General features: G+C 42.2%; 1 protein-coding gene across 9 annotated transcripts in view; it reads left to right on the forward strand.

Moving 5' to 3' along the window:
• The window catches only part of cadpsa (Ca2+-dependent activator protein for secretion a), a 161728-nt gene that overhangs the window by 78074 nt on the left and 58263 nt on the right, over positions 1-25391 (forward strand). For 5 of the 9 annotated variants that reach the window (XM_029431327.1, XM_029431329.1, XM_029431328.1 and 2 more), the window contains 7 exons: positions 8599-8735; positions 9048-9235; positions 16733-16834; positions 16926-16989; positions 17299-17422; positions 20605-20673; positions 24749-24855. In XM_029431327.1, coding sequence (XP_029287187.1) covers positions 8599-8735; positions 9048-9235; positions 16733-16834; positions 16926-16989; positions 17299-17422; positions 20605-20673; positions 24749-24855 — 791 coding nt within the window. The remainder of the gene's footprint in view (positions 1-8598; positions 8736-9047; positions 9236-16732; positions 16835-16925; positions 16990-17298; positions 17423-20604; positions 20674-24748; positions 24856-25391) is intronic. The other 4 variants (XM_029431330.1, XM_029431335.1, XM_029431332.1 and 1 more) reach the window with 1 other exon arrangement.

The following is a 25391-nucleotide window of genomic DNA, read 5'->3' on the forward strand; positions in this document are numbered from 1 at the left end:
TGCACAAATAAGACAAAAAGAAACTGTAATTCTCAAAGCACCTCAGTGGGTGAATGCACCCCTCACTGGGCTGCCAAGCAAATAGCATCCTTTTGGACATTTGGTACAAAATGAGTGAAATTAGCATCTTCAGAGAGTTGGTGGTAACTGAAGTGCATTCATACAGACTGACTGGGATATTAATACCCAAATAAGATTTATTTATGTCATGTTTAAATTCCTTACCTGGAGTTTTGAGGAATGCCTCTGCAGCTCGCTGTCTCAACTGAACATTTGTGTTTCATTGGTCTGCCTACTTTGTTCTTGGAGCAAAGGCAACATTTATATTTGCCACAGGGATAAATTAAATCAGACAGGAATAAAAGAAAATTCCACTAAAAACAGTTTGGGTGTGTTTTCAATGTAATGTCATTAGTGCAACATCTTTTGTGAGCAGGTCCTTGAGAAGGGCCGATAGCAGCTTCAAGTGAGGCCCAATTCATGGAGCTATCAGCGGCCGCAATCCATTCTTTGTGAATTTGCCTGTCAGATTCTCACACCACACAAAAGCCTCACCCAAAAAAAGGTGCAGCTATGCCATTGTATATGATTTTCTCCCTGCTAACTTGATGATGTAGCATCCATTTTAGTTCATCAATTAAATTAATATTTTTAAAAAACATATTTTCAGCATTCATTTATATAATCATTTTCAACAGTTCATCTGCTTTGTGTGTCCTCTCCCTGGCCATGTGCTCTACATGTTGCTGTTATTCTTTCTCCGTGTGCTGCTTCACTCTTTGTTGTAGAACTGCTGTAGTGTTAAAGTGTTGGTGGCTTTGCTGTGTGTCTTTATGTTTCTCTGTTTGTTCCTTCTTCCTTTTCTTCTTCTTCTAAACCCTGACCCTGCTATCTTGTAGCCAGATTAAAGGGTAAGTGCTTTCCTCCCCTTTCTTTCTCTTACCTCTTTTTGTTGTCCATTGTTTTTTCTCCTTGGACAACTTTCTGTTTGTTCTTTCTGTGGGAGGACATAAATCCAAGACACACTATTATGCATGCAGAAATGATTTGGCTGTTCTGTCTGCATATTTGTACAGCAGGGACGGACAATTTAAATGTAACTAATTAACATAACATATAAGAAGAAAATCCTCATAAATTAATTGCTCTAATTAATGAGGATAAGTAAAATAATATCTTGGAAGGGAAATGTTTGCAGTAGCAGTTATTCGGATGTTTTTGCTTGTTATGGGCTGAAATTCTGATGCAGTTTTATAATAAAATAACTGATATAAAGAAGGTCCATTTGTGAACATTGGGCAGCTTCCATAGCATTAACATCATTGTATTTAACTGAACGCCAGTCAGGATCGGACTGCTGTGAAAAGTTTTCTGTATTCTATTGAAAGAAGGCAGTTTTAGGTTGATGCAAGAGTAGGTGGGTTATTTAAAGTATTCCTTTTTTGAGCTGAAGTTGGTCTGACGTAATTATTTATATAATATATACGTTTTATGTTAGCCGGACATCGTATGTATTATCTCATATATGAAGGTATTATTAGACTGATATGTAGATTGCTTCATTTAGTATCTATCCATATATCAATTACCAAAAATATTAAAATGTCAAGAACATTTCAATGGACTGTATCTGTAGAACATAAGATACACAATACAGCATAACAGACTTAAAAGAGAAATGGGTGCAGACCAACACAACCAATAAATGATAAACTGCTTCCTGCGTGCATTTGTGTAGGTGAATTTACTGAGCGAGCTGTTTTTGACACAACCACTGGAGTCCCACTGAGTCCCAGCAGCTGGTAATTACCAAGTTAAAAGTGCCAGGCAATGAATTATACAGTGTGGTTGCTGCACAATTAAATCAGGCAGCAATCAGTCAATGTTACCAAATAATTACTTGTCAGTTCACACCTGGATCAGGGCAATGAATAATATAACATCATGTCACCATCACCGCCTCCCCAGCCCGCCCGACTCAAATCAAAATAGACTACATTAAAACATTGTAACAACAAAGACAGAGTTAAGAGTTTTGTTTTCAGCTGCTGAAAAAGGGAAATTGATCTTCAGTTTACTTTTTTTCTTGTTATGATGATTGATGGTTTAATTAGTTTTGACATATTTTATACCGTTAAACAAGATTAAAATTATACTGTAGCGGTAGAGTGAAAGCATAAAGTTTGAGACTTTGTGTTTAAATTTCATTTACAAATTATTTACAATTCTGTAATTTTTACATTGACAATTATGCCCATAATAATATTAATAACAAAAACAACAAAACAATAATAATAAAAGCTTTATTTGTATAGCACCTTACTTATATAAAATGCAGCTCAAAGTGCTTTACAGTATGGCATCTTAAACAAAACACGCTAGAAATAAAATACAGAATATTTGTATTGTAATGTTAATAAAAAATAACAAAAGATCAAATAAAAAGGCAGAGAAATAATAGTAAAAAAGGTAGTAAACTGGATGTAAATGCAGATTCTAATACAGTATATCCTAATGCTTCTATTATTTATATGTATATACATTTTGGAGGCGTAATGATGACTCCTTTATGTCAACACAACAATGAAAGGCTTTTACTGAACTTACCTTTTCAGCAAAATGTTCACGCTAACATACTTTATGAGATGTCCTATACGTTTTGAACCCAGGCAGCTGCTAAGGACTCTAGCACATGGGGCACCTGCTCTACCAGGCAAGCTACTGGGAGGTTTGCGAAGGCGTTTTGATCGCTTGTGTTGCTGGATTTTCATAGGAGAACAGAAACAGAAAACAACAATATAACTTTTTGTAAGATATCATATATATGTTGCCAGCAGTAACACAGCTGCTGTCTCTTTCTTTCCTCTCTTTCTCTAAGTCTATTTAAATTCTACACAGAGCTGGTTATGAAATTACAGATTTAGGTTAAGGTCCACACACACCAACACTGTAAGACGCATGTTAAAACACCTGTACACATTGTTTTCTTTGTAAGCCTTTGCATTCAAAGTGTGGACTCGACAAGACACTGACAAACATTTGGATGCCAGAGCAGCTCATTACTTATCATTATCGTTATCAATAAAAGAAAATAAGAACAACCCCAAGTTTCTTTTCAGCACTGTAGCCAGGCTGACAGAGAGCCACAGCTCTACTGAGCCGCCTTCTATTCCTATATCTCTCTCTCAGCAGTGACGACTTCATGAGCTTCTTTAACCATAAAATTATAATTATTAGAGACTAAATTAATTACCTCCTGCCCTCGACCGGTAACAATTTTTCTTCAACCACCGGAACCTTAAAAACAGCTGTAACTCCTGAAATATATCCAGACTGTTTTACTCCAATCAAATTTAACCAATTAACTTCAATCTCTAAGTTTAACTCCCACATAAAACAAATCTCAAGGACTGCCTTCTTTCATCTACGTAACATTGCAAAAATAAGACACATCCTGTCTCAAAATGATGCAGAAAAACTAGTCCATGCATTTGTTACTTCAAGGCTGGATTATTGCAACTCATTGTTATCAGGTTGTCCCAAAAAGTCCCTAAGACTCTTCAGTTGATCCAAAATGCAGCGGCACGTGTATTGACAAGAACAAAGAAACGGGATTATATTACTCCTGTATTAGCTGCTCTGCACTGGCTCCCGGTAAAATACAGAATAGAATTCAAAATCCTTCTCCTGACTTACAAAGCCATTAATGGTCAGGCTCCAGCATATCTTAAAGATCTCATAGTACCTTATAAACCAACTAGAGCATTACGCTCCCAGACTGCAGGGTTACTTGTAGTTCCTAGAGTCTCTAAGAGTACAATGGGAGCCAGAGCCTTCAGCTATCAAGCTCCTCTCCAGTGGAACCAGCTTCCAGTTTGTGTTCGGGGGGCAGACACCCTCTACACTTAAGAGCAGGCTAAAGACTTTCCTCTTTGATAAAGCTTATAGTTAGTGCTGGCTCAGGCGTGCCTTGGACCAGCCCCTAGTTATGCTGCTATAGGCTTAGACTGCCAGGGGAAATCACACCTCTCTCCTCCTCCTTTCCCTCCCATCTCCCTCTCACCCCTATATCTATATGCATTCATGTCCCTTAACTGTATGTTACAAACTAAGCATCCGGAGCATCTTCCCCAGAGTTTCTGTGTCTCTCATCTGGCATGTTGCCACTATTAAAGGTTATGTCTGGATCATGAATCTTGGCTGACGCCCACATTAATATTCTTTGGAGGCACCAGGAAGCTTTTTTGACATCCTCCTGGATCCAACTTTTTCATATTTGGTCACATGTTGTATTTTTACTATGTGGTTTATTCTCAACACACAACACGTTTGTCAGTCCTGGGAGAGGGATCCTTCCTCAGTTGCTCTCCCTCAGGTTTAAAAAAAATAAAATAGGGTTACTTTGTCTGTAACTAAGCTTACAAAAGTCCTTACAAGTAACACCTTCCATTGCCTACTCTGTATGTTGCCCTCTTTAAGCCTTTAGTCACTCTTCATAGTCATTCAGCTGCTCCTTGATACAACGTTAAGCAGCAATACTTCCAGTTTGTTAAGAAATGCAGCTCAGCATCACTTTTTTAGCAGCAAGCGGTCACGGAACATGTTTAGACCCAAACGCAGCACACAGGAAACCTGGAAAACTTGATGACATTTTAATGTCAGAGCTCAGCAGGTACAGGGCAAGACAGTTAATGAGCACAAGTACGTACAAAGTCTAAGCAGACAAACCAGTAGGGGACAGGCAAAAGGTAGAAAATCAGAAGAGACGGGCAGGCGGGCGGGCAGGCAGACGGGCAGGGGCACAGAAAAACAATCTAGAAAAATAGTCCAGAAATAAGTGCTAGCGCACCTTACATGAGTCAAAGTACAATCAGGCACTTGGTAAGTGAGCAGGAGAGACTTAAATACTGGCTTGATTGGAGATGAGATGCAGCTGGAGCCCAGGTGAGCTGATGAGGTGGGAGTGGCTGGCTGGTGGGGCGAGGTGGAGGAAGGGTAAGTAGAAAGGTACATAAGTGCAGCAGGTAAGGTGAGAAGCAGACTGTCACATGCAATTTCTTCAGACATCAAACCCATCAATCCCTACACACACAACTATCTCTCAACTCACTGTTAATGTTTTAAACTCAATATAGTTGTGTTTAGTTTAAAATGTCATCTGTTTGAAGCTGTAACACAATTAGGAAGTGTATTTCATGATTACTGTAGGTGTGCAGTGGTGGGGGTTAGAGAGGTTAGGTGTCAGGGCATCAATGAGGATCTTCACCAGTGTATTGACAGAAAGATCTAGATGTGTTTCATGGTCAGTCCACCAAAAAAGCAAGCCACGTGCTAAATAGCCCCGAATGCTTTTGACCATCAAACCCAGGACCAGCAGTTGTACCTCTCCTCTGGATCTATAAAAGAATAGCAGCCATCAATCATTGTCAGGGCCGTCCTTCCCCAGCCCAGACGGACGGGGGTGACTGATGTCACTGCATGTTACTGTCCAGCCCTCCCGCCTCCACTCCTGCTCACTCACATCAAACAGACCTGACAGGCCACCAACTACAGACCAAAGGGGCACCACAATGTCACCTTTTTAGATTTTTGGGGGAGGGTGGGGGGACTTGTTGAGGGGACACAATCAGCTCCCAGCATCCCACTCTTTGTTTTGTTTGTTGATTGACAGCTGGGGTGCCTGCGTTGGGCAGTGAAGAGGACTTTGGCTGACAAATCTCTTGATTGCCGTGTAGCTCGGTAACCTTCATTCACATCTGTCCCAGGTTTGTCCCGTCTGATGGGACAGACTGTGTCCACACTCCGCTGTGTATTCAAGATGAACGTTTTATGGAATCTATGATGAGCTGGGCAGTTATTGAAAAATGAAACCGTACTCTATTACTTTTTGGGCCAGAATTGATTATACCGCTTATATAACGTGTTTCTTTTTGGGAAACACTGTTGTTACTATGGTGTCAGAAATCATAATATGTTTAAAAACCCTATATATATATATTTATTTAGATAATGCTTACACGGTGTATACACATAAATAAAGATGGGTTTAATCAAATGACCACAAACCAATTGTCATAGTAAAAAGCTCTCCTGGGGCCAGATAGTTAGGAGTACTTATTGGTGTCTGGGTCTCAAAATATCTACAGTTTGTGTGCGCACTGGACTTGAAGAGAGTTTGAACACAACAGGAGCTAAACAGCAAATCAGTGTTTTTTGCAATGTGGTTTCAGTTGTATTCATGCATTGTACCTGGATATTTTCTAATCTATCAGTATTGGTATTTCTTAATACTAGCAGTCTGGTTGAAGGTAATATAATGTTAGTGTCTGGCAAGCAGAATAGTGGGTGGTGTAAGGTTACCTTCTATGACAAATCAAAAGACCTAATCTTTAGTTAGTGTCTTCTCCAAAACATTGTTGGAGTTGTAGGGCAAGAGCGATACGGTGCAACATTGGCTCAGCATATTAACATATCATTACATAGGACTTTCTGACGTATTGACATGTAAATCCTAAATCCAAGAAAGTGGATATAGAGCAGATACCCCCCTCCCTTTTGTATCCCAGCAAAGCATATTGGAGCCAGCCTGCACGTTTGCATGGATTTACAGCCTCCAGCTACCCTGCCAAATGAAAGCAAGACATTCCCCAATCCGTCCTCTAGCACCCTGATGTAAGTATAGCACACCACCAGGAAAGCAAGTGAAAACCTGTTGTCTAAATTTTATTTAAGCCTCCTATTTTGCAGACAATCAAGATTAGTGTGGGGCCACCACATCCTCTGCTCATTCTGAGATGTTCGGCACAGCGATTAATTAGGGGCCACACCAGGGGTCTGGGGCCACCGACACTGCAGTGAAGTGGCATTAGAAATGGGGGAGGATTAATGGTTGTTGGGGGGCGACTGTTAGATTGTATTATGGCTAAGGCAGTTCGAGACCTTGGTCACTCTTGAGTTGCAGGGTTAATGTGTGTGGCTTAACATATAGCCGGCATATTAGTGGTCAATGCAATATCCTGTTTTACAAGGCAGGAGAATCGTACAAAGTTGAAGCATTAGTCTTGTAAAGGCTGGTGATTATGATGGCTTTCTTTCTTTTTGTCCTCCATTGTAATTGTTTATGCTGCCAGCAGATTTCTAGTGGTACTCAACCGAAAGTTTTTTAGCAGCTTTTTTGAATGGCTGTTGCATCAACTCAGTGGTTCCCAAAGTGAGGGGTGCTCCCCCTAGGGGGGGGCACAGAGCTATTGGAGGGGGGGCGCAGCAAGGCAAATGAATGAGGCATGCTTGAGCCCTGCTAGCATAACATGGACAAGTTTTTGACAGGGCTCCCAGCTAAACACAAAGCAGAGGATGGATCTTCAACAAATGTGCCAGCTTCCCAAGCAAGTCAAGACCAGAAAATATGATGAGGCATATATTACCTTCAGCTTCACCAGTACAACGGTGTGTAACGAGGAGAGACCACAGTGTGGTGTGTGTCTGAAAATACTAGCTTGTGACTGTCGCGTACAGCAGAGTCACTTAACTGAAGCTGCATCTGTGCCTTCAAACGCCTCATAGAAAGTTGCTACAGAGTTGCTCAGTGTTAAAGGTTGCACACTATAGCCGAGGAATTAATGCTTCCCTCTGCTATTGATATGGTTTCCACAATGATGGATGAAGCAACAGCCAGCAAGCTAAAGGCCATTCCTCTGTCAAATAATACTATCGCGAGGCGCATTAATGATATGTCACGGTCATTTTTGCAAAGCAAATGTTCAGCTTTTAGTTTTTTCTCTCAGGGAGCTGGTTAAGTTTTAAAAGCCAGAGATGTAATGTTGAGAAAACATGTTGAAAGCAGAAATGCTGTTACACAGTATTACAGTTAGACTTTTAATAATTCCACTATAAAGGTGATCTGTCACTTTATTATTTATTTTGTTTTGTTAAATAAGAAGTTGCAGTTTTATGAATTACAATGTTTAAAATAATAGTACGTGTGTCGTGGGGGGGCTGCAGAAAACGTTTGGGAACCACTGCATCAACCTTTTATGTGAAAGTGGAAGAATTGAGCTTTGAGGTTAAATCTGAACTAACCTCTCCTTCTTCACAAACTATTGATGAAGTGTTCATGAGTGCACCAATGCAGCTGCATTAGTAGAAAATAGACTTGGATCTGAAAGGATGTTGAGAGCTGAATAGACATGAATGTCTGACTGTACATGATTACAACATGACGTGACCCCCAGACCTCAGAACTAACAATCAAACTCCAGGTCACCTCCTGAAAGCTGCCTGGAAAACTCTCCTGTCTCCCTCAACTTTAGGTCTGTTGGATCAGAAGTGGCAACCCCCCCATGAAGTCAATGCTGGACACATAACCTAATAACTGCTGGCACTGTTTTAAATGTGACCACTTGTTCAACTATGAGGGTGCAGTTTTACAAAACGTGGACCCATTATCAATTTTTTTTACAGTTTTGTTGTTGAGACAATTTATTTACATTTTTGTTTCACTTTAATTAATTAATGTAACTTTGTTATATTGATTGTTTTGCCAGTCACTGACATCCTCTCTGTCTGTCCCCTCATTGGATGGTAAATGTTTGTGTACAGATGCTGATCGAGCCCAGAAGCACGGCATGGACGACTTTATTTCAGCCAACCCCTGTAACTTTGACCATGGCTCGCTGTTTGAGCTGGTGCAGCGCCTCACTCTGGACCACAGACTCAACGACTCTTACTCCTGCCTGGTAAGGAAAGGTTTAGATTGAAGGAGGTCCTAAGCACCTCATACAGCTGCATGTAATGTATGTACAGTATGTAGATTACACACATACTGCACAAACAGTCCAGTTGTGGATGTCGGGTTTAGAAAGCATGGCAAAGATTCTCCTCATTCAGAGGTGGTCACAGACCAACATCTCCACCTATTGTATGTTGTACCTACAAGACATTGTGAAGCATGCTGTCTGGCTTCAGTCTTGTATGGCATTGGTGTGTGTGTGTGTGTGTACAAACATATGTTAACCTCACACAGCAGTGTTTGTGTGTGTTACCCACAGGGCTGGTTCAGTCCCGGTCAGGTGTTTGTATTAGATGAGTACTGCGCTCGCTACGGCGTACGAGGCTGCCATCGGCATTTATGTTACCTGAGCGATCTGCTGGACAGGGCGGAGAACGGAGCCATGATTGACCCCACCCTGCTGCACTACAGCTTCGCCTTCTGTGCCTCCCATGTCCATGGAAACAGGTACAAATCAAGGCTTGAGGCTGACGTTTAGCAGGGAAATTATGACAAACGTCCCATTCCACATATACAGGCACACATTTGATGATAAGTGACCCCCCCTCTTCGGTTTGTTATGCTTTTGAGGTTAATGCTTTTGTTTTGTTTTCACTTTGCATGTTTGCATGCTCACTTTTCTTCTTTCTTTTTTCTCCATCTTTCCTGTATAACCTCTTTACCTTGTTCACTTTCACAAAATTACCTTCCTTTCACTGTTCCCAAAATCCTGCACTTCCACACAACCACACCTAGTCATCGTGTGTCTGAGTTGCTAAACTGGCCGGTATCTGAGGCTGAACTTGAACGAGCATTGTTCCCCTCTGCCCCTGAGCTTCCTGCTAAGAGAGAACTCAAAATCATTGAGTTCATGAAGAAAAAGGACTCCAGGTTCCCAATTTTCTCAGGAACTAAAAGGTAAGTTATCCTGGAGTATGTGTGGCCCATTCTAACTAAGGTGGGAAACACAAACATCTTCTTTAAAAAGTTTTAACCATTATTCCTACTGCAACAACTCAGGTTTAGCCCAATTATAAACTCTGACAAAGATCTTGCGTTTTAACTCAATACTCACATTTGACAGGAAATCCTCTGATATGCCCACAGTTAAACAACATAAAGGTTGCATTGGTCAGAGTTAAAATGAATGTCCACAGTCAGCACACGAGACAAGAGAGTCTCCAGTGTTACTAGTTTGTGCTTCACAAGTAGTTTAGTTGGCTTTTCTTTGGCTGTGGTAAACAACTAAACTAGGATAGCATATTTCTAAACTTGGTTTTAGAGGAGCAATTTTCCGACACAGATCAAATGGTGTCATTTCCTGAAGGTTCTGTCGTATGTGACACAGGAGTCATCTGGTCTTTAATCCAGTATGTACCCTGTTATCTAAGTTCCACTATTTACCTCTTGTCTAATCTGCTGTGATGTGCTCGGACATCAAATCTGTCAACATCACAGTCGGCCGTCTGTGGATGATGTATAACAAAGATAGACGAGGGCCACTCCGGCGCTGAGGGCAAAGGTCAGGAGGCTGTCTGTCTTTGGTTTAAACTCAGGCATCAAAAAGTTGTTTCTCGCTGCCAGAGGACAGAGTTCAGCATAGTTTATTATTAATGTTGAAAATGAATACACAGACATGTATATTCACATCTAAATATAGATCTTTCTTTTCATAAAATCCAAAAATAATGAGTCCTATTTATCTACATATCCACATCCACACACATCAAACAGAGACCTGCTCTGCCAGTCCAGCCGTCCTGCCTGGAGGTCGAGGCATGACAGGTTGACAGGTTGTCATGTGTGACGGCCGAATGTCTCCGCTGCCATCGCTGCTGCGTCTGCCCCAGTGCACACACCTCATCCAGACCACCCCCCCACCCAAACACACACACACACACACACACACACACACACACACACACAGACACAGACACAGACACACACACACACACACACACACACACCCCACCCCCACACCTGCCTCCTAATAGCCTGCTGGCCTGGAAGTGTTGGTGCACCAACTTGGACTCAGTTGCCCGGTTGCCTGCTAAAGTGTCAGGATTTGACTTCTGTCCAGCTAAATGTCGACGCCATTTACATCGACTGTTTGTTAGGAAATGGCTTCAAAATAAACAAATTAAATATCAGATGCTCTTTATTTGATATAAAATAAAAACCAATTCAATGACATTTGATAAAAAAACAACCAGTGAGAATTCATTTGATTTTAGATTTCTCATGTAAACAGTCATTCCCTTAATGAAAGTGGTCATTTCCAAGGATGGAATCTTTGATGCAACATTTACATTTGTTGATAGATATATCCATATACACATGCAGAGTTGTGCAAACATGTTGAGGTACAGTGGTTGTGAAATGCATATTTCAAAAATAGACCTCTCTGGGAACCATCACCTTATCGTGGTGGAGAGGTTTGTGTGTCCCTATGAACCTGAGAGCTGTGTTGTCTGGAGCCTAGTGCTCCTGGTAGGGTCTCCCAAGGAAAATTGGTCTCAGGTGAGGGGCCAGACTAAGAATGGTTCAAAAACGACTTCATGAAAGAAAGGGAAAGGAAAGGAGAGACCCTGCCCGGAGGAAGCCCGGGGCCCCCGTCTGGAGCCAGGCCCAGAGGTAGGGCCCGACAGCGAGCGCCTGGTGGCCGGGTTTGCCACGGAGCCCGGTCAGGCACTGCCCGAAGAAGCTACGTGGTGCCTCCCATCCATCCATCCTGTGGGCCCACCACTCATGGGAAAAACCGCTGGGGTCGGGTGCTTCTGTCACACGGGTGGCAGTGATGGTCAGGGACCTCGACGGACCAGACCCGGGCAGCAGAGGCTGGCTCTGGGGACATGGAACGTCACCTCTCTGTGGGGGAAGGAGCCGGAACTAGTGCGGGAGGTGGATCGCTACCAGTTGGATCTGGTGGGGCTTACCTCCACGCACAGTCTTGGCTCTGGAACCATACTCCTGGATAGGGGTTGGACTCTATTCTTCTCCGGAGTTGCCCAAGGTGTGAGGCGCCGGGCCGGGGTGGGGATACTCACTAGCCCCCGGCTCCGCTACGTTGGAGTTTATCCCGGTGGACGAGAGGGTCGCCTTCGGGTTATGGGGGGGGAAACTGACTGTTGTTTGTGCCTATGCCCCAAACCGCAGTTCTGAGTATTCGGCCTTCTTGGAGACCCTGAATGGAGCCCTGCAGGGGGCTCCAGTAGGGGACTCCGTAGTCTTGCTGGGAGACTTCAACGCACACGTGGGAAACGATGGAGACACCTGGAGAGGCGTGATTGGGAGGAAGGGCCTCCCTGATCTAAACCCGAACGGTCGTTTGTTGTTGGACTTCTGTGCCCTAGGCCAAAGGTCAATGATTTTGTAATCGTATCATCTGATCTGAGGCCGCATGTTTTGGACACTCGGGTGAAAAGAGGGGCGGAGCTGTCGACTGATCACCATCTGGTGGTGAGTTGGATCAAGGGGTGGGGGAAGACTCTGGACAGACCTGGTAAACCCAAACGGGTAGTGCGGGTGAACTGGGAACATTTGGAGGAAGCCCCTGTCCTGGGGATCTTTAACTCACACCTCTGGCGGAGCTTTTCAGCCATCCCTGTGGAGATTGGGGGCATTGAACCTGAGTGGGCAATGTTCAAAACCTCTATTGCTGAAGCTGCGGTGATGAGCTGTGGTCTCAAGGTCTTAGGTGCCTCAAGGGGCGGTAACCCTCGAACACCGTGGTGGACCCCGGTGGTCAGGGAAGCCGTCCGACTGAAGAAGGAGTCCTTCCGGGTTATGTTATCCGGGAGGACTCCGGAAACAGTTGCAGGGTATCGAAGGACTAGAAGGGCGGCAGCTTCTGCCGTGTCAGAGGCAAAGCAGCGGGTGTGGGAGAAGTTCGGAGAAGCTATGGAGAAGGACTATCGGTCGGCACCAAGGTGCTTTTGGAAAACCATCCGGCACCTCAGGAGGGGGAAGCAAGGAACCATCCAAGCTGTGTACAGCAAGGGTGGGACCCTGCTGACTTCAACTGAGAAGGTTATCGGCCGCTGGAAGGAGCACTTTGAGCAACTCCTGAATCCGACTAACACGCCCTCTATGGTTGAGGCATAGCTGGAAGCTGATGGGGGATCATCGTCAATTTCCCTGATGGAAGTCACTGAGGTAGTCAAACAACTCCACAGTGGCAAAGCCGCAGGGGTTGATGAGATCCGTCCAGAAATGCTGAAGGCTTTGTGGATCTGGAGAAGGCGTATGACCGGGTCCCCCGGGTGATACTGTGGGAGGTGCTGCGGGAGTATGGGGTGAGGGGGTCACTTTTGAGGGCCATCCAATCCCTGTACGCCCAAAGCGAGAGTTGTGTCCGGATACTCGGCAGTAAGTCGGACTCGTTTCCCGTGAATGTTGGCCTCCGCCAGGGCTGTGCTTTATCACCAATCGTGTTCGTGATTTTCATGGATAGGATATCGAGGCGTAGTCGTGGAGGAGAGGGGTTGCAGTTCGGTGACCTGAGGATCTCATCGCTGCTCTTTGCAGATGATGTGGTCCTTATGGCATCATCGGTCTGTGACCTTCAACAGTCACTGGATCGGTTCGCAGCCGAGTGTGCAGCGGTTGGGATGAGGATCAGCACCTCCAAATCTGAGGCCATGGCTCTCAGCAGGAAACCGGTGGATTGCCTACTCTGGGTAGGGAATGAGCCATTACCCCAAGTGAAGGAGTTCAAGTACCTCGGGGTCTTGTTCGCGAGTGAGGGGACAATGGAGCGAGAGATTGGCCGGAGAATCGGAGCAGCGGGGGCGGTATTACAGTCACTTTACCGCACCGTTGTGACGAAAAGAGAGCTGAGCCAGAAGGCAAAGCTCTCAATCTACCGGTCGACCTTCGTTCCTACCCTCACCTATGGTCATGAAGGCTGGGTCATGACCGAAAGAACGAGATAACGGGTACAAGTGGCCGAAATGGGTTTTCTCAGACGGGTGGCTGGCGTCTCCCTTAGAGATAGGGTGAGAAGCTCAGCCATCCATGAGAGACTCGGAGTAGAGCCGCTGCTCCTTTACGTTGAAAGGAGCCAGTTGAGGTGGTTCGGGCATCTAGTAAGGATGCCACCTGGGCGCCTCCCTAGGGAGGTGTTCCAGGCACGTCCAGCTGGGAGGAGACCCCGGGGAAGACCCAGGACTCGGTGGAGAGATTATATCTCCTCACTGGCCTGGGAATGCCTCAGGATCCCCCAGTCGGAGCTGGAGGATGTGGCCCGGAGAAGGGAAGATTGGGGTTCCTTACTGGAGCTGCTTCCCCCGCGACCCGATCCCGGATAAGCGGTAGACGATGGATGGATGGATGGATGATACAAAGTGTTGTTTAGAGAAAATCCACAATTAGTAAATACAATAATCACAATCACAAATTAATCAGTCAGTTTATAGCCCATTTTAAATGTTTTTTTGTATTTTTGACAAATAACGTTTCAGCTCAATTGTGACTGCTTTAAAGCAGCAACCTGGGTCAACAAGGCAACTTGGCTCCATAAAATGTCAACCTCATATTCAAGCGTCTTGTTTTTTCGACCAACCAAAAACCAGTCAGCAGATTTTCATCTTTGAGAAACTGGAACCACAGAATCTTTTACATTTTGCTTTTGAAATGACATAATTTTCTTTCAATCGACTGGTTGATTAATCTACTGATCGTTTCAGCTCGAGACTCAGCTCGATTGATTCTTGAGATGTGCAAATGAAGAAGGCATTGTGAAAATGACCAAAGGATGATAGCATTATGCTTTGCTTGATTAGGAGTCATTTGCAGAGCTGCATTTTTGGATATTTTCCAAAAATGGATTTCTAAAGCAGACATGTTACTTGGTAATCTGATGTGGTGGTACCCTGCAAATTAAAGGAGAAGTGAAAGTGTTGCTGGCTTGCCGTCTGTCTGCCACTGATGGCTCATTTGCTTGTTGTCGTCATCGGAGCTGCGAGGTCATGAGGTCAAGCAAACATGAGGAAGCTGCCAAGAAACAATGCACGGCTGGAAGAAAAAAAGAGAGAGAGCCCTGCAGGACTTAATTAGTGTGAAATTTTCCTCTTTCATTTTCTGTCACAATGTGAAAGGTGAGATGGCTTTTTACTTTTTTTTATTTTTTCTTCCATTGTTGTGTCAGGCTTGTATATACTTATATATTTCTAGTGCAAACAATCACCAGCTACTCACCTATATAGCAAGGTGTAAACTGATTGTCATACGTAAATCATTCGGGATCATTTGTATTTCACATATACAAAGAACACCAGTTTTTTATGATGAGGTTTCAGGTTACATTCAGTATTGTATTAGGCTGCTTTCATTTCCATAAGTTAGAATACAGGTAGACTCCTTTTGTTTGGTAACTCTTTAACTTTAACAACATCCTGTTAGTATTGTGTCTTCTTTAGAAAAAATTGATTAAATCTTGGCTGTTAACCTGCTGGTGACGTCAAAGCAGACTCAATCATTTGAGCTACCTGTAGTCATCTCCTCTTCAGCTTCCTGATGTGCAGCAGCAGAGTCCTACAGGTGGCTGTGACACTGTCTGTTCAAATGCCCATGCTCATCTGGATGAGATGATCGCTGATGCTAAGCAAATTGGTAGTCGATATCTAACAAGTACACATGGAGCAAATATATATACCCCCACCACAACCACCACACACACAAACACAGAGACAGTTTCTCACTGTCTGCTGAAATGACATGTCAAAGGGGGTGGGGAAAGAGATGTCTCCTGCTTCTCATCATGCTGTCATAGCCACCAGTCCAACGCCTCTTCTGTCACATGCACTCTGCTCACACTCCACCCAGACCCAACCATGTCACAAACGATAATCACATCGCACACACACACACACACACACACACACACACACACACACACACACACACACACACACACCTGCTTGACACTGTAATTGCTTTACGTGTATTAAAATAATAGGAAGAATATGATGGTAACGATAGTAATACATTTCAGCTGAGCCCATGTAATGTTACCTGTTTACAATATGGAATTTGGGAAGCCTGTCACTCAAACTAATTATTTGTGTGTGTGTGTGTGTGTGTGTGTGTGTGTGTGTGTGTGTGTGTGTGTGTGTGTGTGTGTGTGTGTGAGCAAGCCCACGCTAACTTTCAAATACTATTGATCAATTTTAATAATGAGAGTCAGCGCCTCTAAATCTGAGGCAATACAGTCACTGTTAGGGACCAAAGCATCACTCTTATACCAATCACTGCAAGAACTGTTTTTTTTGTAGTTTGGGTTATATCCCAGAATTTTTCATAAAACGCATGTTGTTACCTAAAATCCAATGTAATGTTTTCTGGTATGATCATATGCTCTGTCATTTACACAGGAGAAAGTGAGAATGGTGTTGAGTTCTGCAAATGTATGTTTGTGGTATCAACAATCTTCTGTCTGAAACATCAACAACAATCAACTATAAAATAGTTTTCCCACAACATGGCTGACAGTTCAAAGACAAATTAATGAAGTTATAATGAGCTCTCATATTCTGTGGGGGTATGGACTGTGTTCTGTGGAACCTGTCTAAGACTAATTCATACAGGTCCGATTTCTTGCTCAAAACCCAAGTTCAGGAAAAGCGTATATCGTCAGATTTGTAGGTGATCCATGCCCAGTTTTGGTCTAAACTGCCATCGTTAAAGCACACTGAGAAAAGTGCTGAATTCTGGCCCAGGACTCAAATTCTGAAAGGCTTAACTCAGGTCCTGGCCCTGAACTAACCATAACCCTTTGGAGCTCTTTTACATCTTTTGTTCCACAATGGTCTGTTATTTTCACAGAACCTGAGAAGATTCGGGGATGCATAAATAATGTGTAAACAACCCAAACTTCACCATACCTTTTGAAAGTCACTCGTATGTAAGTTGGTGCTCTACCTTCAGTAAAACCTTGTATTGCTTGTCACTGCCGCTGTCTTTCAGGCCTGATGGTATTGGCACAGTGACCTTAGAAGAGAAGGAGCACTTTGAGGAGATCAAGGAGAGGCTACGAGTGCTTCTGGAGAACCAGATTACCCACTTCAGGTAGGAACCGTGTACAACAACCATGTGCTGATCTCATACCGAACTGCAGTTCTGAGGGTTCACATGAGAATCCAATCTGTCGCTTCCACAGGTACTGCTTTCCATTTGGTCGGCCAGAGGGAGCGCTGAAAGCAACTCTGTCCTTGCTTGAAAGGGTAAGTCATTTCTACTGCTGGACAGCAAGTGTTTGTTTTTTTTTCATTTAGCTTTGCCTTCTGAAATACAATAGCTCAGAAACCGTTGGCCTCCATGTAGCAGTGTGTGTTAAGAAGACAACTCTCGATGGCCTTTAACCATCAATCACTCAATTTCAAGGCCAGTTTTGTCAATCACACAATAAACAAGTTGGCATTGATCCATATTTATGTTTATGTCTCCTGACATGCAGCCCAAATGTCTTCTGACGCAAAAAAGTTTTTCAGTCAAACAGACTTTCACCAGTTAACTGTTGCTTTCCTTTTTAGGTTCTGATGAAAGATATTGTTACCCCGGTTCCACAAGATGAAGTCAAGGCTGTGATCCGTAAGTGTCTGGAGCAGGCAGCTCTCGTCAACTACCAACGCCTGTCAGAGTATGCCAAACTGGAAGGTAAGTTACTGCTCCATCACTGCGCATTTGTGTTAGTGCAACTGCTAAAACGCTGCAAGAGTGTTCTGTCCTGATACGGCTTTTAATGTAACAACTCTTAACCTGCTGAGTCAGTGAGAGTTACTGTGAGAGTTTACTGTCACATAAGAATTCAGATGTGAGAGAACATGTTCTCTAAATGTGAACAAGCAAGGATAGAATGGAATAACATTGACAAACGCTGGTGAATCATTGAATACTTTAGCCAAGGTGAAATTAGCCACCCACAGATAGGACTTTCTTGGTCCATGATGACGTTTACAGCAGTATTGTGCATTTCACTTGGAAAAACTGATAAAATATTCATGTCATTTACTGTCTTTGGTTCACTGCTTTGTACATAATGTACATGAAGCTAGTTGCCAAAGATGTGCATTTTCAGTAGGGATCTTTGGGATAAATCAGCTATAAAGTACTGTAGTATATTTTATTGCATTTACGAATTTCAATTCATTCATTTATTTAAAAAAAAAAAGCCTAACTTTTACATTATTCTTATTTCATATTGCATCTAATGGCATGACAGTTGTTTTACCACAAATGTGTTTGTTTTGCCTTATCTTCATCTTATTTTAATAGCAAATGTACAGTAAGTAAAAATGCATTCAATTCAATCTTTTTGCTGACTTCGTCCACCATGCCTAAGCTTCTTTTTCAGCAGAGTCCTAAACTGCTTCTGTCTCCCACTTTGACCTGCCTGGTAGATGAAGTGATGCTCCTTCTTTTCCCTTTCTCTGCCTTCCTATTCCTTGCTCTGATGATTTTCATTCTCACTCCTCTCGTTTCCTTGTCTATTGGCTTTTGCTGCTTCTCAGTAGCTGCTGTTTGAAAACAAGAAGGCCAATAAACATGATGGGACTGCCCCTTGTGGCAGTTCAGTGTTTTTTATGTTGCCTGGTCCAGGTTCTCTTTAGTAGGCATCATACATATTTTGCAAACCTCTGAACATTTATATTCAGCTGCAACACTTATCTAGAACCTACTTAAAGGTAGGTTTTTTGTTTTTCAGGAACACTGACATTTGGGAAATATGCTTTATTGGTGTCTTTACCAAAGATTGATATCAGTTTTACCCCTATGTGTCCAGTACCAACATACATCCTGGATGTGTTTAGCCTAGCACAAAGCTCAGCGGAAAGTGAAAGTAGCTCTACCTATCTAGCTATTTGTTTAGAAAAAAAGCTTGAAGGCTAACTCTTCCTAAAGATAAACTTCAACAAACATTTCAACATACGACAGCTCAGAAGTGATTTTGTCAACTTGAGCTAGGCTAGCTATTTTTCCGCTGCCTGCATTCTTTGTGCTAAGCTAGGCTGAACATGCACAGGACCTACAGTATCTCTGTACTAGACACACTGAAGTACAACTGTTCTATAGGTAATATCCCTTTCATACACAAGACACATGTGACACACTAGCAAACTTGTGTTTGATTGCATTTTTATGAGAAAATAATTACAAAGAATAACTAGAAGGGCAGCCAGAGAGCTCAGACCTCCGCCTAGGCTGTTTACGTAAGAAAAGAAGTGCTCCAAAATGTAATGGGTTCTTCCTTGGCCCATGCTACACCCTTCCACTAAGTTTAATGAGCATAGAGCCGGTCTTTCCATAATCCTGCCGACAAACACACAACCCAAACCAAGAACATGACCTCCTTGGCGTAGGTAATAAGAGCCAAGGGTTATTTTCTCTTTCTGTTTTGTCCACATATGCACTCTCTGCCCGTCTTCACCTCGTTGACTGTTTCAATTGTCAATTAGAATGTAAACTCCTGTTCATGAAGCCATGTAGAGTGGGCATGCAGGTTAAATCTGGGGAGGCTGTCGAGCTACAATCATATAATGCACATTGAAAGTAAAATACAGCAAACAAGTGTATTTCCCATAATGTTGTTGTTCAAAATAAAGCTGAACTTCCTAAAAATGGTCAATTCAAGACGATGTCTGTAAAGAAGCCATCACCTCCCTGAAGACCCTAAGCAAAATTAACCTTAGTTTCTCAGTTGTGATTTTACCTCTGCCTGGCAGAATGAATGGTTAATCCAAAGTAGACGGCCCATCATCTTTGAACCCCAGACAAACAAACATGGATACAGTCTACTTTTACCCTCGTGCCTGTCTCACAGTAACAGGAGCGATGCCATCTCGCTCTCTCTGTCAAAATCTCATCTACCCGTCTCCAACCCTGCTAAACACAGCCTGGAACTGTAAACTCCAAGGTTACACTGATAAATTGTACTGCTGGCATATCAATGAAAATCATGGACATGGGTCAGTCAGCGTCAGCCAACTCAGTTATGAGAAAGCTCTCAAAGGTGCTTTATGTAGCATTTTAATTGATTAATTAATTAATATAGGATCAATCAATTCATTTTGACACATACGTATTATAAAAGTTACAAATAAGATGAGATCAGTTTCTACATGGCTTTTTATACAATGCTGGGTTATTTACAGTAAAGGGAGCTTACTTACGAGTAAAAACAGTAACATAATTATATAATAATCAAAATGCAAATTGGATTTTGATTCATTTTGACGTACTGATCATTTGGATATATTTTAGCTAAAAGAATTGTAAGCAAAAATTCTACCGGAAAGTATACACAAATGAAAGAAAGTCAATATGATTTGATAGGAACAAGGAGATCCTTGTAATTCTGTTAAAGAGTTTAGTTTATGCAACACTTGCACTGAGGAACCTGCCAATAAGTGCCATGTACAATAAGTTAGACAATGTCTAAAAATAATTCAACAGACAAGTATACAAATGTATGATCAGAATGACATGTGCACATTAGTATCGTAGGCACAGTATAAAACGATCAGATTAATTTTGTAAAAAGGGTAGACTGTAGTGTAAGCCGACACCTTTAAGTCTGTAAAACAACATTTCTGCTTAGTAGCATTGTTTTTTACCGTCATTTTGTTCTCTAATTTGCTAATAATAATTGCAAATTGCAAAATAAGACATGTTGCACCTTTGATAGAATACATTTTAGATTTTAAATGACTGAATGCTGATACACCAATATGCTTTTATGGCATGAAAAATGCTCCCTGAAAAGCTCATATGGGTCGAACCTGTGCTCGTCTCTCTGACCCCGGCCTCTCGCATGCCTCGGTATCCCTCTTTCTCTGTAGGGAAAAAGAGAGAGATGTATGAGCATCCTGTCTTCTGCTTGGCGTCTCAAGTGATGGATTTAACCATTCGTGAGTACTTTCCTCATTCCCCAGCCCCACCACCCACCTCTGCACACTTTTATGTTTCTCTATGACCAGTATGCACTCAAACCACAACAAACGACCTCACATTTTTGTCCTCCCTGACGTCCTTTGGTTTGCTTGTGTCTGTTATTTAAGTCTATTACAGTTTCTTGATTTGTTTCAATATGTCGCTGAGACACTCCGAACACATTCTAATCTCTCTGTGAGCTTGTTTTCTGTCCTGCCCAAACCACCTGTTCTTTGTCTGTCTGCGACTTGAATGCATTTTTACTTTGCTTGTGTGTGAATCCTTTTAGCGTGTAAGACCATGGTACTTCCAAACAGGACATCTATATCCTGCAGTTAATTAAATGGTATCTTACTGTATTGTGTTGTCAATCCTTTGAGTGAAGCATCTCTTGGCTCAGGTTAGACAAGTTGTTGCACATTGTGGATATGCCTCTGTCTTTGAATGAAACCACCATTACATGCGGATACTAATGGGATCATTTTATAAACATTTTAACAGGTTTTTATACTGTTTCAGATTTTCGGTCAAAGTGAAGACACTTTGTGTCCCTCTAACGTCTTCTCTATCACAAACCATACTTTAAGACGAAACCTTTGGCTCAGAGGCTGCAGATATATGTTGAATGCGTTGCTATTAAATAGTCAATCTTACCTTTACCTTTATTTCGACTCCTGTCTTCCATTGCCTCTGCTTATACTACTTGTATTGAATAATATCTTCTCTCTCACCCTTTACCTGACACATTCCCACCTCTCTTGACCTTCTCTCCATCCTTGCACCCTGTTCTTAAATAACTACTCCTACTTAGTGGAGGAATCTCAGAAAACACTGCACGATCCAGGTGATGTTGTACTGTATGTCTAACTTATGCTGATAGCTCATTCCTCTACCTTACACCATCCCGTAGACCCTGTCACCACTCTCCTGATACCTGTGCATTGCTCAGTGCTTCTCACTGCTCTGAATAAACAGAATGGTGATGAAACTTTTGTTTGGATTGTTCAGTTCCTTCAGGAATGAGGAGAAAACAACACAATGACACACCGTTTGGTGGAAATTTGTGAGACTTTAAAGTTTGCAATAAATTCATTGAACTGCAATTTCACAATAATGTAAAATACTCAATCAAATGTGGCCTTACCCATATGATATGATGTGGCGTTGACAAAACACAACAGGAGAACAGAAATGAGTTGAAGATCAACAAATGGAGAGATGTAAGATGATTCACATTGCCAGTGAGAATCCCTTCTATTGATGAGTAACTCAAGAGAGCTGATAGAGATGATCCCAGAGTCAGAGTCAGTACAAGTTAAATGTCTACTGAGCAGCAGGGAGTAAGAACTCCATCCACTGAAAACTGGAGTTGGCAACATGTTAGACAATCTCTGGATGAAAGAGACCTTCAAACTTCCAGCATGTCAGAAACATCTGTTTTAGTCATGACATGTCAAATATTCCAGTGAAGCATTTAATGATCAAAACATTACATTACAGTCATTTAGCAGACACTCTTATCCAGAGAGAGTTACAGTGAACCAACTACAGGGACAGTCTCCCTGGAGTAGCTCAGGGTTAAGTACCTTGCTCAGGGGTACAATGGTGGCAGCCCTGGTATTGAACTCACAACCATCTGGTGTTGTATTTGGAAGCCGTACCAGTAGGCCACTAGACCATCACCACCCAAAACATCAGCTGTCCTGTCTCAGGTTGACATAATAAAGCTGTCAACTTGTTGTCCTGGTTAGATCTTACAAAGCTGGAGACAATAAAAAAAAATTAAGTTATAGAAATACTATAATTGTTTTGTATAAAACTGCACTTCCAAACTCTGACATAATAGCTCTGACTTAATAGACATTACTAGATCCTAACAGTCCCCCCTTTTGAGCCAGTACAGAAGTCCTATTCTGTGGAAGCTCTCAGCCATGTTAGCATTACTTCAGCTCCAGCAGGCAGTCCTCCGTCATCCTGCTGTTTTGTCCACAACATCACTGAGCCACAAGAGCTCTGCCAGTAGGTGGACTTAAACTGTCATGAACTCAGAAGTGGCCAATTCATCCCCTGTGAGGCTCTCTGTGTGTATGTTCTTATCCAGAAGGATGACGCTGCTGATATTAGAGTGACACAGCATAAACTGGAACATAACACGCAGGCTTTGGTGTTTTTAAGACATGTACTGTTGTTTTATTCCAGTACTCTAAGCTCTGACCCACTGAACTGTCCTAACTATGTAGAATGTGGACCATTACTGAAGAGTTGTATTATAGACTCTAGCTGTAGTATAGAGTAGACTCACAGAGCAACACCGACAGCTGAAAGCAGTTGTGACAGTGTCAGTTTAATTGAAGACTAGAATGGAAGAAAAGTTCCTGTGGTTCATCTCTGAATCCCCAGAGTAATGTAACTCTCCTCTCCAATCCTACTGGGGTAGATATAATCCTTTGCATCCTTGCCGGCTGCTTGGTATGATGGAAAACACATCACACAATGGGACAACATTGTCTGCTCTACCTCATGCAAACTATGCATGTTTGCTTATTTGATGTAAGACCAGCATGTGGGTTGTAAGTAATACAGTAGACTCAGCAGTCTTTACCATGGAGAAGATTTCAAACAGTGCTGAGAAATCAGAATTGTAGTGTATTCAAAATGCTTCATCACTGCGGACAGAAACACAGCACTGTGTCATAGTGGCTGAATTGATATGAAACTCATTTAAATTGATTCAAATTCCTGAATTTATCCACCATCTCCTACAAACTTAGCCTCTAACTTCACCCTGCCACTAGTTATACTAAAACAGATTTGAAGCTTATCACTGCAATGCTCTCTGGGCCTCAATTGAGGTGTTGTAATGCAAATGTTCTTGTACCTTTGAGTACAAGATGAGTTTCATGGCCATCCAAATGTAGGGAATACTCCAACCGCCAATGATATGAGTTGTACTTTAAGAACCCTAGCCATCCAATGTAATCCTGCTAACTCCACATGTCTATTGTAATTGATAAAACACAACAAGGTATTCTGATATATGAACATAATGGATGAAGAGGAGGCACTCTGCTTTAAGTCATGGTGTGTCTACCGTAGAATCCATTACCTTACATATCAGAAATCCTTGCGGTCATTTAATCCTTATACCATGGTCTCTTACTGAAGGACACATACAGCTCGTCTACTTTAAAACCACCAGTGAGTTAAAGCCCTTTTCAGTTAATGCCACCAGGCATCTGTCATCTAATCAGATGATTTATGAATACTACCCTCTCACTGAACATACTAAAGTCTTTATGGAAGGCAGAATTACATTCAATGCACTCTTTATGTACTCTTAATGCAAGTACATATAACTTCCCCACCCAAAACAATCACAGTGTATAGTCAGATACCACCACCTTGCTGCATGATGAGTGTTCAATGTACATGCTGTTTGCATCCCTCATCACGATGACATCCTCACTGTTGTGACAGAGATGGGCCTCATTCATATACAGCACAGGCATCACTACCTCCAGCAGTAGTGCAGTGTAGTAGTGTTTATGTAGTAACCCTGAAATGACAGTATCACTAGGGCTAGGATGAAACAGGTGAAACAATGGTGATAATAAAGTTCAAGAACATAAAGTACACTATTAACACAATTTATTTATTGATTTACTTATTACATTTTTATTTAAATCAGCCAAAACCTGACCTTAATTTACACTTTTCTATACTCTGTGTTTAAACACAATGCAGTCTTTAGTCCACAATTACTCTGCAACCAAGCCCTACTGTTAACAAGTTGGTATTTCATGCTTATATTTTTAATATGACTTTGGTCGCAACAGCTATATCCAACATTTGTGAGTGACTTAATCCTCCAGGATAACATGCATGTACCTTTGTACAACTAAATACTGAAACAAGACACACTTTTACATCTTAGACCAGGGACGTTAGTGCACTCTCTAGGTTGCATGCATACAGTAGTAACAAGAGCAAGAAAGAAGGAATAGATACACACTCAGAGGCTGCCCACACTGACCCTTGACCTTTGTTCTCCAGAGAATGTAGGGCGGTTAGTCACACCTGCTAAAAAACTGGAGGACAATATTCGCCTGTCTGAGCTGGTGATTGAGGTGCTTCAGCAGAATGAGGAACACCATGCTGAGGTCAGTGTGCCGTTATACATACATGCATCTGCACACACACACACACACACACACACACACACAGACACACACACACACACACACACACACACACACACACACACACACACACACACACACACACACACACACACACACATAAGTTTACTGAGATTCAACCATAGCATACTAACCTGTGGTCATTTAAGGAAGAGACAAATGAAATGTGTCTCTTCCATTATCCGATTAGTCTCTTGTTTTTTAAGTGAAGTATTTAATGTCTATATGCATGCAAAAAAGAATTAGCCTTAAAATGAAATGTATTGTTTTAAAACAAGTTGTTGTCGTGGAAGTGGAAGAAAGTTGTGTTGCAGAACAGAACAGGACAGCATTACAAATGTACGCAAGTGTAAACACTAACAGCAAGTACTGAATCATTTGAAAAAAGTGCTTTGTTTAAGATCTTTTAATATCCCCTGTGGTGCTCTACTGTTTTGGTTCTTATATCTTGCTTAACATGCTTCTCTATACTCAAAATCAAAATAATCAGAATTCTT

This window comes from Cottoperca gobio, chromosome 5, assembly GCF_900634415.1.
Source record: "Cottoperca gobio chromosome 5, fCotGob3.1, whole genome shotgun sequence".
NCBI classification, from domain to species: domain Eukaryota; kingdom Metazoa; phylum Chordata; class Actinopteri; order Perciformes; family Bovichtidae; genus Cottoperca; species Cottoperca gobio.